This window comes from Andrographis paniculata, unplaced genomic scaffold (genome assembly GCF_009805555.1).
Source record: "Andrographis paniculata isolate CXL003 unplaced genomic scaffold, ASM980555v1 Contig15END, whole genome shotgun sequence".
NCBI classification, from domain to species: Eukaryota; Viridiplantae; Streptophyta; class Magnoliopsida; order Lamiales; family Acanthaceae; genus Andrographis; species Andrographis paniculata.
In genome coordinates, this window is record NW_026137435.1 from 3,238,937 (window position 1) to 3,253,962 (window position 15,026).

General features: G+C 38.3%; 1 protein-coding gene across 1 annotated transcript; it reads right to left on the reverse strand.

Annotated features, from left to right (window-relative positions):
• Positions 1 to 635: 635 nt before the first annotated feature.
• Positions 636 to 3,965, reverse strand: LOC127260803 (uncharacterized). Its single transcript, XM_051288744.1, has 7 exons — positions 3,555 to 3,965; positions 2,530 to 3,500; positions 2,379 to 2,447; positions 2,126 to 2,252; positions 1,843 to 2,041; positions 1,454 to 1,641; positions 636 to 965 (listed from the first exon to the last, which is right to left on the reverse strand). Exons 1-7 carry the CDS (start codon positions 3,963 to 3,965, stop codon positions 636 to 638), a joined length of 2,295 nt encoding a protein of 764 aa, XP_051144701.1.
• Between the last annotated feature and the right edge of the window lie 11,061 nt (positions 3,966 to 15,026).

The following is a 15,026-nucleotide window of genomic DNA, read 5'->3' on the forward strand; positions in this document are numbered from 1 at the left end:
GAAGCGCTAGGTCCTGATGGAACGGCTCTATCTCTGGAAGACCCGATTCCGACTCCGGTGGATCCAGCTCCCATGGAAGCAGCGCCATGTGCTGGTAACTCCGAGCCAAATATGGACCCACCTGCAAAGGATACTCCTCCCACCGTACCATAAATTTTGGAACCAATTCACCGTTCTCCATGCTATCCGCAGTTTGATCTGGATATTATGATTTGCTACTTATTTAGCTACTTAAGACAACTCAATTCCATTTTGTTTCATTTTGCACATCAGCGGCTTAATAGCCTGTGTTAATTTTGCATATTGGCGGCTTAGTAGTCTGCTTTCATTTTGCCTTGTATCTAGCGGCCTAAACAGGGCCTGCTTTCACTTTTCCATTTCATTCTTTATCTGAACTCAAGTGGCAACATGTATCCCTTAAGGTGCTTAGCATTGATAACATTTCTATGTTCTATCCCATCAAAACTCATCAATCTATAAGCACCATTAGGCAACACTTTACTCACTTGATATGGACCTTCCCACATAGGAGACCATTTTCTGAACGTATTATCTTTGAATCCTTTGGGTAACACTGCCTTCCATACCAAATGCCCTTCATGGAATGCTCGCCGACGTACCTTTTTGTTGTAAGCTCATGCTACTTTTGTTTTATTCACTCTGATATTCTCCAATGTCATCATCCGATCCTCGTGTACGTCGTCCAACTTTTGTAACATAGTTGTGTCGTATTCCTCGGGATTAAGCAAATTATGGTTCAACACTTGTAACGATGGCACCGTGATTTCCAATGGCAATATCGCCTCTTGCCCATACACCAGTTGGTATGGAGTGCAACCAGTGGCTTTATTTTGGTATTGCCTATAGGCCCATAAAGCCTCCCCTGAAACTTCGTGCCATCTTCTCGAGTTGTCTTTCACAGCCTTTTTAATTACCTCAATTAAGACCTTATTGGCCGCTTTGTCCTACCCATTCGCTTGGGCATAATACGGGGATGAATGCAAAAGAGCGATCCCGTACTGTGCGGCGAAGGCGGCCACTCTATCGTTGCTAAAAACAGTACCTTGATCGGCGGTAATCGTTTATGGGATTCCATACCGGTGAATAATGTGTTCCTTAACGAACTTGATCACTTCTTGATATGTTATGTTGGCCAATAGTACAACTTCTATTTACTTGATGAAATAATCCGTGCCACCAATATGAACGACTGTCGTCTGGAGGATGGCGGATGGATCTTTCCGATGATATCCATCGCCTATCCTCGGAATGGCCATGGTTTCACCACTGCATGCATTTCTTCCACTGGAATTCGGATCAAAGGACCATGTCGCTGACACGCTTCACATCCTTGAGCATACTTGATGCAGTCTTCTGTCATTGATGGCCAAAAATACCCATACCGTCGGATTGTCAATCTCATGACTAATCTGGATTTGTGTGCTCCACAAACCTCACCCATCACCTTCATGGCTTCTTGAGTATTTACGCATTTCATTAACATTCCATGGGCAGCTCTGCGGAAAAGATCTCCGTCAATCAAAGTACACTTCAGAGCCTGCTTCCAGGGCTTTTCAAGAGTATCATCAGTTGGTTGTTCCAAATACTTTCTTAGTTCCATACGCCAATCCTCCACTTCCACTGGGCACAGACATACTCACTCTGATTTGAACTTTCCTATGGCGGATGACTTATACCCAGAGGCTTCTTGAGCTAAATCATTAGCTATTCCGTTTTCAGCTCGAGGTATGAATTCCACCACCGCGTCATCAAAATTTTGTAACATCATAACTGCCTCTATTCGAAGGTTTCTCAATTTTTAATCTTTGCAGTGGAACTCACCAGCGATTTGCTTCAGAATTAATTGTGAATCGCCTTGAACTTTAATCTTCTTGGCTCCTTTTTTATGGAGAATCCTCAATCCCACTAATAAGGCTTCATACTCTACTTGATTATTAGTAAATTCGGGTGCCAATGGTCTGGCAACGGTCCACTTTCTTCCCCATGGGCTCTCAATAAATACCCTAACTCTAGCACTAATCTGCATGCTAGAGCTATCGAACTTCAAGATCTATGACATCGGACTAATAACGGCTTCCATACGATCAACCGCTTGGTCAAATACCAAGCTCGGATGATCTGCCAGAAAATTAGCAATGACCTGCCCCTTAACAGCTTTAATTGATACATATCGTAGATCAAATGTGGCTAGCTTTACAGCCCATTTTGCTTGCCTCCCTCTTAAAGCTGGCCTGCTTAACAAATATCTTAAAATATCGACATGACACACCACTTCCGTCTCCCTCGGGGCCAAATAATATTCAAGTTTCGTGCAAGCGTAAAATAAGGCGAGACATAATTTTTCCATAGGAGTGTACCTTGTCTCCGCATCATTAATTACCTTACTAAGGTAAAAAAATGGCACGCTCGCTTCTATCGGGAGCCTCCTGCGCCAGTAAGCAATCAACCGTATTCTCAGTGGCCGAAACATATAAACGTAAAGGTCTGTCTGCTTGCGGTGGCATCAACATTGGCGGATTGGCCAGAGCTTCCTTAATAGCTTCGAAAGCCAGCTGGTGTGGCGGCTTCCACACAAATTCCTCCGTCTTTCGCAATTTGAGTAACGCATAAAAGGTTTTAAGTTTTCCTGCAGCATTCGAAATAAATCTTCGCAAAACGTTCACCTGCCCAAGGAATCCTTGGAGCTGTTTTAGATTCTCAGGTGGTCGAGCATTGATGATAGCTCTCTTCTTGTTACTATCCACCTTGATAACCTTATTATGCACCATGAGGCCTAAAAAGTTTCCGGAGCCCACTCCGAATGCGCACTTCACTGTATTCATCTTCAAATTATAGTGCCTCATTCGGCGGAAAGCTTGCTTGAGATCCAACAGATGTCTTGAAAAACTCTTGGATTTCACCAAGATATCATCGATGTAAACTTCCACCGACTGTTCGATTAAATCGTGAAATATGGTATTCATTGTTCGTTGGTAAGTCGCTCCAGCATTCTTCAACCCCAACGGAATTACTACCCATTCATATACTCCAAGGGCCCCTGGGCATCGGAATGCCATTTTTGCAACATCTTCCTCGGCTATGAAAATCTGGTTATAGCCGGAATATCCATCAATAAATGACAAACTCCCGTTCGTGCCGGCTGCATCCACTAACATATCGGTGATAGGCATAACGTATTCATCTTTGGGTTTTGCCAAATTCAGATTACGGTAATCGACACTTACCCACAATTTGCTATTTTTCTTGAGTACAGGGACGACATTGGCCATCCATTCCGGGTATCGACAAGTCCGAATGAATCCTGCCCCCAAGAGCCGCCGAATTTCTTCCTTGATCTTTGCATACACATCTGGGTTATACCTTCGCGGTGGCAGCTTGTGGGGTTTGTATCCGAATTTTATAGGTAGTTGATGTTCCACAAGTTCTCGAGCCAAGCCTGAAATTTCATTGTAATCCCAAGCGAAACAATCCCGGTATTCCTTTATAAGTGTTACCAAAGCGGCTCGATTTTATGATGTTAACAATGCACTAACCTTGGTGATTCGTGAAACTCCATCAGTACTTAAATCAACATCCTCTAGCGGGTCTTGGGCCTGGAACGCTGGATATGTTTTGTGTACGGGCGATGGTAATTCTACTTCACTGGCAATTTCACTGGATGATTCTGAGCTACCAATGGACTTTCCTCTGAGTTGTTCTGCTCCTTCCACGGGGTCTGCTCTGGCCGGCTCTGGATGTTGCGTAACAGAGCCTGTTTCGGGTGGCTTAAGGTTTTCCAAGGAGCTAGCTCTGGACGACTTCGAACTCGCAATAGAGCCTATTCCGAGCCGCTCGCTACCTTCTGTGGAACCTGCTATGAACGGCTCTGTATTCGCAATGGAGCCTACTCCGGGCGGCTCACATTGAATTTTGTCGCATTCGAAATTCATCATAATCTTCTTCATTCATAGGCTGTGGATCGGCCCTCGCTTCAACCCTGAACTAGTTATCACTAAACACATATTCATAATTTCCCTCGTTAGGAATGGAGTCGATCACTTCCGACAATGGAATCATCTTGGAATAATAGAAAGTCGTATCTACAGCTATGACCTCCGTTGCGAATGGATTTTTCTCTGCTTCCATTTCTTGAACCTCGTCGCCATCCCAAAATAGCAACTTCTGGTGCAAAGTTGACGGGACAGACTCACAAACGTGAATCCAATCCCGCCCCAACAATGCTGCCTACAATGGGCGGCTGTCTATTATCACAAACGCTGAGGGCAGCTTTTTTGTGCCAACTTGCACCTCAACACTAGCAATTCCCGTTGGCTTGTACGAGTTTCCTATAAAATTTGTGGCTCGTACTGAGGTTGGTATTAAATCGTCCCTTGTCTTTCCAATTTTTTGAATGTCCGAAATGGCATCACGTTAGCAAATGCGCCGCCGTCTATCAATACTCTACCCACAGGTCGTCCTTTCATTAAAGCTCGAATGTACAGGGGCTTCACATGTTTATTCTGCCCCGACCCAATTCGATCAAATGTGACCGTTGTCACTACATCATTCCATTATGCAGCTACTCTTCATCTATGATCACTCCCTCATAATTCTGCTCCCCTTCCGGAGCTTTACACTGAACCGGCAACAACCCAACGACCGATATTTGGCCAGCTTTAGCATCAAGCTCCTTCGGCTGTGTAATTTTCGACACCCATTGGCGTTGCCAATTTAGAGCAGATCTGGCGCTTGGCGTAGAAAAACTCAAGCGAGGTTGCAACTCTCGATTTTTCTGAAGTATTTCCTCATGTTCCTCAACTTTCGGGGCTTTCTCATCCCGATTCATGGTTTTCTGAACCTCTGATTCAATTTTCTTACCCTTTGCCCCCGCACTATTTTGATTTAGTTGGATACCTTCAGCTTCCAGCCTAGCCTGTAATCGTTTCCTTTGTGCCCTTCTTTTCTGGGAACGCGTGACGTCACCCATTGCCTTCCTGTCATTTACCTCCGACACATTGACTGTCCACTTCTCTGAATCCACTGTTGATGGAGGTTTCCGTGTCATTTTTGGAGTAATGGTGATCTGAACGGCGGATGTAATAGTCCAGACTCACTTTCCACTAGCGATTTTCACCTCGGCCACAGTGGCATCCGACTTGATATTTGAGCCTGTAGCTATGATTTTAGTCATTACGTTATTGCGTTCCTGAACTTCCCTGGCATTTGGAATCATAACTTCCGGCTTAATATTTAAGTCTGGAGCTATGACTTTAGTCATTGCGTTATTGCATTCCCGAACTTCCCTGGCATTTGGAATCGTCACTTTCAGATTGAGGTTCCGCTCCAGAATTCTAGGTTCCTTACCTCCACCATTTCCATTAAGTAGCTTTCCTACAACTAGTCTATCAAAGATTGAACCCCGTTGTGGTATCCTAGGTCCGAGTCATTCATGAACAGGCTTCCGAACCGGTTGCTTCCCTTTGTGTTGTCTCTTGGGACCTCTTGTGGACATGGTGTTAATGGACGGAGCTAGAAATGGATTTGCGTCTACTTGCATACTCTTCTATGCTAATTTTAATCTGCTCCATCTAAGGCCTTTTGGATTGTATTTCGTAGGTACATACAATTGGTGGTAGCATATGTATAGCTCCCACGCCACTTGTAGTACACTTTCCCTTTCAGTTCCTCTGGTGACGGCACTCGCTGCCCGTCCTGGAGTTTGATTTGTTTGTCCTTCAATAGATGATCAAATATCTGTTCGACCTTAGACACATCGAAGGTATACTACACACCTCTGATCTCCATACCCTTTGTAGGCCTTAATGCTGAACAAGAATAAGTTTTTCCTTTCAACAACTCAGCGGCCAACACATCTTGTTCTTCAGAACATTCCTCATCGGCCAAAATTTCCTCATCTGCACAGCATGTTACCCCGGCTTTTCCATTTTTCTTCCACCTTCCAACTGCAACATCCCGTCTCTATCAGATGAGCTTTTCTGCTCTCATTGCCAGTGCACTTAAATGTGAAAAATCTTGGAAATCTTGAACTCCTAACCGTTCTTGAAGATCTGATCGCATGTTATCTACTGCCATCATAGTTGCTTGCTGTTCAGGAATTTGCACTGTGCACCGTGTCTTAGCTTGTCAAAATCTTTCCAAAAACTGTGCAACAGGCTCATCATACCCCTGTTTTATAGCTGCCAGATGGGATATTGTAGTCTCCACTGGTGGCGCATAAAATCGGTCATGGAAAAGCCTCTTCAAATCTGACCAAGACCGCACAGTACTTGGAGCCAACAATGTATACCACGAAAATGCAGCACCCATTGGAGATAAAGAAAATAATTGCAAACGATACCAATCATTTCCTCCTAAGTCTCTGAACTGAGCTGTAAATTTCCCAATATGCTCTATCGTTTATCTCTCATCTTTGCCTGAGAACAATGTAAAATCTGGCACTTTATTTCGAGCAGGCAACGACATCATCTCACTTACCCAAGTTGGATAAGGTCTTTGATACACCGGTCACTCTTCAAATTTCATTCGTGGGAAATCCCTTCGTATACTTTCTGCTAGAATATATGTATCTATCAATGGTCGGGCATCCTGCTGATTAGGAATCAGCGGCTGCCCTCTTAGTCCCTAAGCCTGGCCAGTCATTCCTCCCTGAGGGACAACGGCATATGGAGTCTGTTAAACCCATGACTGCGGAGGTGCATTCCATATAGGCTGACCTGTGAACTGCCTTGGCAATGTTCTACCTGGATGGGCTCCATAAACACCGCTTCCAGCGACATCCGGTCCTCCCACCATCTGAGGGTCAAAGCCTCCACTGGTCTGCCCTCCTTGTGGGTATGGGAGAATCGTTACATTGCCAAACTGCAAACCTGCTCAACTCGTCGGCCCCCTGGGTGATCCAGCGTTTCCACGACCTAAGCTGGAACCGACATTCCCTGTGAGGGATGGAATCCCTCCACCAGATGGAGCTATTCCTCTCAGAACTCCATATGTATTTCCTGAAATTCCAGAATTCTGAACTCCACTAACCGCTGCTCAACATTCTTCTTTGCGAATCTGAAACGCTTCATTCCTCACAGTTGGCCGGATCACATCAGCTAATTTCCTAGAGATTTCGTATGCGATATCCCCGATTCCAGCCTGAATACATTAGTTTACTTCTCTGCGTACCATATCCACCATCGTTGCAGTCGATGATGATTCTTCTTCTTTCCTCAGCCCTGATGTGCGGCTTCCACTGGGGTGAACCGGTGTTCCAATTCCAGTGTTTCCTACACGTATGTTCAGACATGAGTTCTGATTCTAGTTTTCCATGGTGATCACTTTACCACTACGAAGTTGCATACACGAACCCGACTTGGTCCTACTAGGCGTTCCAATTGTTGGAGCTTGAAATTCGGAAGTTCCAAAATAATTTATCGATATTGTTAGTGTGGATTCCGGAAGTACTACAAAGAGCCAATCCTTCGTCGGGTAACTGAGATCTCACGCGATTAATCGAACTAAACTACGAAAATCTACGGAAAGCAAGTAAATAGATTTCAGAAAGCATGTAACTTGAATTAAATTGCATAAACGAAACTAGAACATAAAAGAAAAAAATAGAAAGATAGATGATTTGATCTGGTTGTGCTTCTGTGTGTTGTGTTTTTTTCTAATTTTAATCCTAAGCTAGAATAACCACATCTAGAAGAGGCAGTTCCAATTATTCCTCCACCTCTCTTAACCACCAGGTAACCTCCTTCCATCAGCTCCCAACCGCTTCCATTGCCTCTGGACCGGATTCCATTCGTTTTGAACGTCTTCTGTTGTTTCTGGACCGGGTTCCATTCGCTCCGAACCTCTTCCATTGCCTCTGGATCAGACCTGCAACTTACCCTGACTTGTTTCCATCATACTCTTAGATGGTCTACGGGGATATGTCCCCAACAACCTCGAGTCACATGGAATCCTCCTCCTTCTTTCTTTCATTTTGACCCATAGAACCTTCCATATAGGACATGTAGGTGCCGGGGTCTTCCATTAATATTACGAAGTTGCCAACTCGGGGTTGATGGAGCTTACTGTCCAGAGGCCTGTGGAAGACAACCCTCTTGCTCCATGGAAGCTCCGCAGCTTGATGGAAGTTGTTACATTCAGCTTTGAGTCATTTGGACTTTGGGTCCAATACCATCATCTTCTGTTAATTTTATAAATTCACTAACAATCTATGAGAGAACAATTAGATGACTTAGGAAGTAAATCCCAAGTTTTATTTTCAATTAATGACTCTATTTCTTCTTTGATAGCTTTTAATAGTTGAGACTTATTTTCAGAATTAATTGTCTTCCTAAAAGGTTTAGGTTCATCTTCATCCAAGTTCTCAAACACAGAAAAACTAAAGAAGAGAAATTAAAATCACCAAACCTAAAGGACAACCTAGTAGTTCTTGTAACCATATTTTTAGTTAATTGGTAAATTTCTAAATTATTTTATCATTATTATTAAATCACTACAAAAAAATATAACAGAATTCCGTCCCTAAATTTCACGTAACTAACGTTATTCCATTCCTAATTCCGTCTCTAATGTCATTAATAACGGAAAAAATAAATTTAGAGACAAAAACGTTTTGTTACAAAAATAATTTTTTATTGCAGTGATTAGGTGCCTTAGAAACTAAATTCCAAGTTTTATTTTTAATTAATGACTCTAATTCTTTTTTATAGCTTTTGCCAGTTGATAATTATTTTCAAAATTAAATATATTCCTAAAAGGCTTAGGTTCATTCCCATCCAAGTTCTCAAACACGGAAAAAGCTAAAGAAGATAAATCAAAATCAACAAACCTAAAGGAAAATTTAGTAGTTTTTCTAACCATATATTTAATTAATTGGTAATTTTCTAAATTATTTTGATCATTATTATCAAAATCAGATTCAATTTCACTCTCTAAATATGTATTTTCGATCTCAACATCAATATGTTGCCAACAAGAAGATTGAACATGAAAATGAATGTTTATTTGTTCATATTTACTCTATGTTACACTAATTAAATTGTGTTCCGCCTTATTTTGATCACTACTTAAATTTGTATCATCTTTATTCATTTTAGTAACAGCCGTTTCAGATTTTTCAATTTTCAAAAATGACATTTTATTTTTATTATAAGTCACATCTTGACTAATAACAATTTTAAAGCATCGTCTAAATGTAAGCTATAACATATAGCTCTTAACACCTTCCGGATAACCTAAGTAAACACAATTTTCAACTCTCGATTCTAATTTATTAGTTCTAACCCGTATAAAGGGAGAACACACAAAAACAAAAATATTATAAATATAAACTTTTCTACCAATCATTTATCTTCGGGATAGGCACCATTAAGAGGGATAAAGAGTGATATATTAATCAAATAAGATGCCGCTATAACAACTTTGCCCCATAATTTCTTGGATAAACCGGAAGAAGCCAAAAGGCTTCTAACCCTTGTCAAAAGAGTCCGGTTCATTATCTCAAGGACCCCATTTTGTTAGAGTGTGTATGGTACTATTTTATTTCTTTTAATACTATTTTGTGCATAAACATTATCAAACTAGGTGTTACAAAATTCTAAATCACTATCAATTCTAAGACATTTATTCCTACAAATTTTATTTTACTTGGATTTTCCAATTTTTTAAAAATCTCAAAACATCAAATTTATTTTTCAATAAGAAAATCTCACTTTTTTTTTCTTGAAAAATCATAAATTAAAGACATAAAATACCTCAACCTACTATGTGTGGATTCACTAGAAGGACCTAAAACATCAAAATATAGATATTCTAATACTACATTTTCAGAGCATTCGCATTTTTCATAGAATGTCCCTATCGCTATCGTAATTAGAATCCACACATTCCTCAAATCTTACGTTATTAGTATATTTTCCAAAGAATAAACCTGCATCAATACTACCTACAATATTTAAAGAGCCATTTTAAGCTACCAATATTCTAAACCAGGATTATACATATATCTATTTAAACAACTAACAACATATACTCAATTCGGCATAGTACTAACCATTAAGTACATAATAGATCATAATGCATTATAATATGAAAAACACTTCATATATATATATATATAGTCATATTCCAATTTAGGACAATGATCCTTAACATAAAATTGGAAGTCATAGGAACTAAAATAGATTTGACATCTCACATAGAGAATTTTTAAATTATTTTTGAAATATAATTGGACTGGTTAAAAAATAACCTATTATATTTTATCACTCTCAAAGTATTCATACCAAAAGTTATTTTTGCATCGCGCAACAATTTTATGTCAAAATTATTACACAAGCACATAGTTACTTGCTCAATAAATTTCAAATAGGAACAAATAATCAACATATCGTCAATATACTAGAAAATAATCAAATTTCCTCTTCTAAAATTTCAGACTTTCATACTATTGTCAAATTTAATATTATATTTTTTGGGGACTGTTACAATGATTTGTATGGTTTAAACAGTCCCCCAAAAAATAAATATGATCATTTTATTTTTATCAATAAACTCTTTGGATTTGTTTAAAAAAATCTGTTCATTTAAGTCATCATGTAAGAAAACAGTTTTATGTCTAATTGTTAACTCCTAATTGAAAAATTTAGAAAAAGCAACCAGTAACAATATAACCAAAATAGTGGCAAATTTGAAAATTGGGGCGAAAATTTCGTTATAATCTATTAATTTTATTTTTTTTTGTAAATCCTTTGACTACTAATCTAGCCTTAAGCCATTATATTCTTTATAATTGTATAAATTCACTTAGCATCCACAAGAGGCCAATTAGGTGGCTTAGGAACTAAATTCCAAATTTTATTTTCAATTAATTATTCCATTATTTTTGTTTTATAACTTTTAACCATTGACATTAATTTTTAGAATTAATTCTCTCTAAAAGTCTCAGGTTCATTCTCATCTAAGTTCTCAAACACAACAAAAGCTAAAGAAGATATCAAAATCACCAAACTAGAGGACAATCTAGTAGTTCTCCTAACCATATCTCTAGTTAATTAGTAATTTTTAATTCATTTTGATCATTATTATCAAAATCCGATTCAATTTCACTTATTAAATCTGAATTTTCGATTTCAACATTAGTCTACTACTCGGAAGCATATTGAGCCTGACAATTAGTGTTAATTGGTTCATTATTACTCTCTCTTACACTAATTATATTGTGTTCCACCTCATTTTGATTACTATTTAAATCTATATCATCTTTGTTCATTTCAGAAACAGTCATTTCAAATTTTTCAATTTTTAAATATGGAACTTTATTTTCATTAAATATCACATGTCGACTAATAACAATTTTTAAACTGGGTCTAAAGGTAAGACATAACCTCTAGATCTTAACACCCTCTAAATAATCCAAGTAAACATATTTTTCAATTATTGTTCTAATTTAGCAGTGCTAACCCATATAAAGGAAGAACGCCCAAAGAAAAGAATATTAGAAATATCAATTTTTCTATCCAACTATTTAATATCGGGAAAGACACCATTAAGTGGTAGCGTTGGTGATCTATTAATTAAATAAGATGTTGTTATAACAGCTTTGGCGCAAAATTTCTTCGATAAACCGAATGAAGTCAAAAGGCTTATAACTTTTTTCAAAAGAGTCTTGATTCATTCTCTCAGCACCCCATATTGTTGGGGTGTGTTGGAGACTATTTTATACATTTTAGTACTATTTTGCACACAAAAGTCATCAAATCAGGTGTTGCAAAATTCTAAATCATTACCGGTTCTAATGACATTTAATTTTCCAATCAATTTCATTTTCAAGAAAGCAGACATCTCCTAAGAATAATCGATCGGTAGAGGTAGAAGTCGAAATATCCTTGAATCTTGCTTCTTCTTCCCATGCGCCTTACGATCTTTCTCCCGGGCTGTTTTGCACTATATTTTATTGTTCTCTCTTGATGTCCCTTGAATGAGGCACCACCTCCCCTTTTATATTCAAAAAAAGTATTCTTTTTATTTTGCAATTTTTATCCATATTTTGTAACAACTTTTCCCAATTTTGTCATAATTTCACTTTTGCTCAAAGAATTAAATTGCAATTTTTTCTTTCTTTAACACTTTTGCCCTCTTTTACAATATCCTGCACTTATTCCAAAAGTAGCATTTTAAGTAGATTTTTTTTTTTAGAAATAATTATTAAAACCCAAAAATTTATACAAATAAATTCTACTAAAATGCGTCTATCAGATGTTAATACTACGCAGGTGATAGATCACCGTTCCAGGATAATCTGGCTGATAAGTGCATATTTCTTGGGTACAGCTCTCTCATAAAGGATATAAGGTCATGAACATTGCCATTCACAGTATTGTTAAAGAGAATAAATAAGACTTTTGGTTTTTAGTACTTTTTGTATATTGGGCCTAATCCAATATTTTCTGGTATAGGTTTTATATATATAAATACAGCTGTATATATATATATATGTATTTGTACGTATCCAGAATATTAAAAAAAGAAAGTGTGCATCTCTCTTTGTTTTCTTCTACAATTCAGTCAGCTGTTGTTTATATTTATGGTATCAGAGCCACGCTCACTCTAGATATCTTCTCCTACAACACTTCTTTTCTCAATGGTTGTCGCTGGATTGAGTTTTATGCTTATGAAAAGTTCTATTCCTCAATTAATTTCTATCTCAACGATCAAGATTATTGGAGAAGAATTTTCTTAGTTGGAAGACTCAAATGAAGAAGAATCTATTTGAATTTGTTGATGCTATAGAATTCATTGAGAACGATATACCATATTTCAAAAATAGTTACGGATACGAGCAGCGAAATTGACAATCCCAAATATGCTGGGTGGAAGGAAAAGGATCCCCTACTTCGCTCATGGCTTATTGCGATGATCTCGGAGAATTTTGTTACCCTGGTGATTGAGTGAAAAATGCGAGAGAAATTTGGCTTACACTACAAGATGAGTTTTTGTAATCTTCCAAAGATCGAGAATTCCAATTGAAAGATAAATTGAGATATCTGCGGTTCGGCAGGAAACAAGCAGTTAAGGAATTTATCAAACTTTTCAAAGGTATCTTTGACAACTTGACTGCCATTGGGAAACCAATTACGGAGATGACAAGGTATTGATACTAGCCCAAGGACTTGGTTCACGGTATAAACTAATGTGATCTGTAATGTTTGGTAAGCCGCCATTTCCAACTTTCAAGTAACTTTGTGATGCTATCGAGGCATATGATTTCCGAGAAGGTGATGGAGGTAAAGACTTTGAGACAAAGGCAGTACAAATTGATACCACCCTTGTCTTTACTGCTCAACGAAACTTTCATGGTCGCGAACAAAGTTTTGAAAGAGGAAAATGTTGCACCTTTAATCAATTCTTCACCCAAGGGGAGGAGGTTTCAGTCCTAGACAAAATTTGAAAATTCGATAAGAGATAGCTTTGAACCAAGTTGTTGCCTCCTCTCATGCTCTAGGAAATTACACAAACAATCAAGTGCCTAAAAAAAATCAAAATCTGCAACAACGGCCTCGTTCTCCTTGTCAAATTTGTGGTAGAAAAAAACATATTGCAATCAATTGCTTTTATTTGGGATTATTCATATCAAGCACAAGAGGACTTACCACAAGCCCTAAATACCATGAAAGTGTCTCAAGCAAATTAGGGATATTTCATAGACTCCAGTGCCACTTCACACATGGTTGTAGATCCAGGTATGGTGTCCAACCTAATTGATTATAAAGGAAAGGATAATGTTGTTTTTGGGAATAGAAATTATCTTCCGATTAAATATATTGGAAACTCGGGCATTAAAACAAGTAAAAAAGAATTGAAGCTCAATGATGTACTAGTTGTACCCGGATTAAAAAATAACCTCTTGTCAGTAAGTCGGCTTACGAAGGACAATTTTTGTACTATTGAATTTACTGACAATGGTTTTTCTGTAAAGGATCAACAAACGTGAAAGATCATAGTCAAGGGAAACAAAACAGGTGATTTATATACAATGCGACAAGGTGGTTTTGAAGCAATGGGGGTTATCCAATCGGGGAAAGTATTGGATAATTTGTGACATTCACGGATGGGGCAGCCATACGCGAAGTTGATTCACAAATTAAGCTCAAATAAACGTATTGATGTTAGTACTTGGAATAAAGACCCATCCTTGTGTGTGAGTTTTCAGATGGGAAAAGGATGTAAGCTTCCTTTCAAAATAAATGATCGCATTTCTTCTGAGCGGTTGGGAAAATTACATTGTGATGTATGAGGTCCTCCGCCTATTTTTTTATGTCAGAAAATGTGGTATTATGTGATTTTTATTGATGACGCTTCCAGGTTCACTTGGTTTTATCCAATGAGGACTAAAGCTCAATTTTGGCAAATATTTCTCAAATTCCAAAAAAAATGGTTGAATGCAAATTTTCAAGAAAGATTAAGATTTTCCAATGTGATGGAGGCGGTGAATTTTTTAAGAAATAATTTTTGGAGCATCTTGATACATGTGGGTATTAGACGTTACATTTCATGTCCGTATACACCAGAACAAAATGGTGTTGCTAAGCGTAAGCATCAACACATTGTTGAAATTGAGCTTACGATGATGTTTCATTCAAAATGTCAAAATATTTCTGGGTCGAGGCCTTTATGACACCCATTTTCTTGATTAATAGGCTTCCGTCCTCAGTGCTTGGGTATGAAACACCATTTCTTAAGATTTTTCAAGAGCAACTATATTATGGATCTTTGAGAGTGTTTGGATGTCAATGCTATCCTTATCTCCGTCAAAGAGCATCAAATAAATTTGAGCCTAGATATTTTTCATGTGTCTTTATTGGTTACAGTAACCTACATAAAAGGTATAGATGCTACCATATCCCTTCTCGGGCATGTTTATATATCTCATCACATTATCTTCGATGAACAAAAGTTCCCTTATGCAATTTCAGATCCCTTGAGTGCAAAAAGATATGGATCAGACTTTT

What these genes read in the sequence shown, in the direction of transcription:
- LOC127260803 (XM_051288744.1), bottom strand. Translation starts at nt 3,965, where the DNA reads ATGAAGAAGATTATGATGAATTTCGAATGCGACAAAATTCAATGTGAG. An exon ending in GCTCTGGCCAATCCGCCAAT is followed by an intron (nt 2,448 to 2,529) that starts GTTGATGCCACC and finishes TTACTGGCGCAG; the next exon opens with GAGGCTCCCGATAGAAGCGA. An exon ending in ATTAATGATGCGGAGACAAG is followed by an intron (nt 2,253 to 2,378) that starts GTACACTCCTAT and finishes TTTGTTAAGCAG; the next exon opens with GCCAGCTTTAAGAGGGAGGC.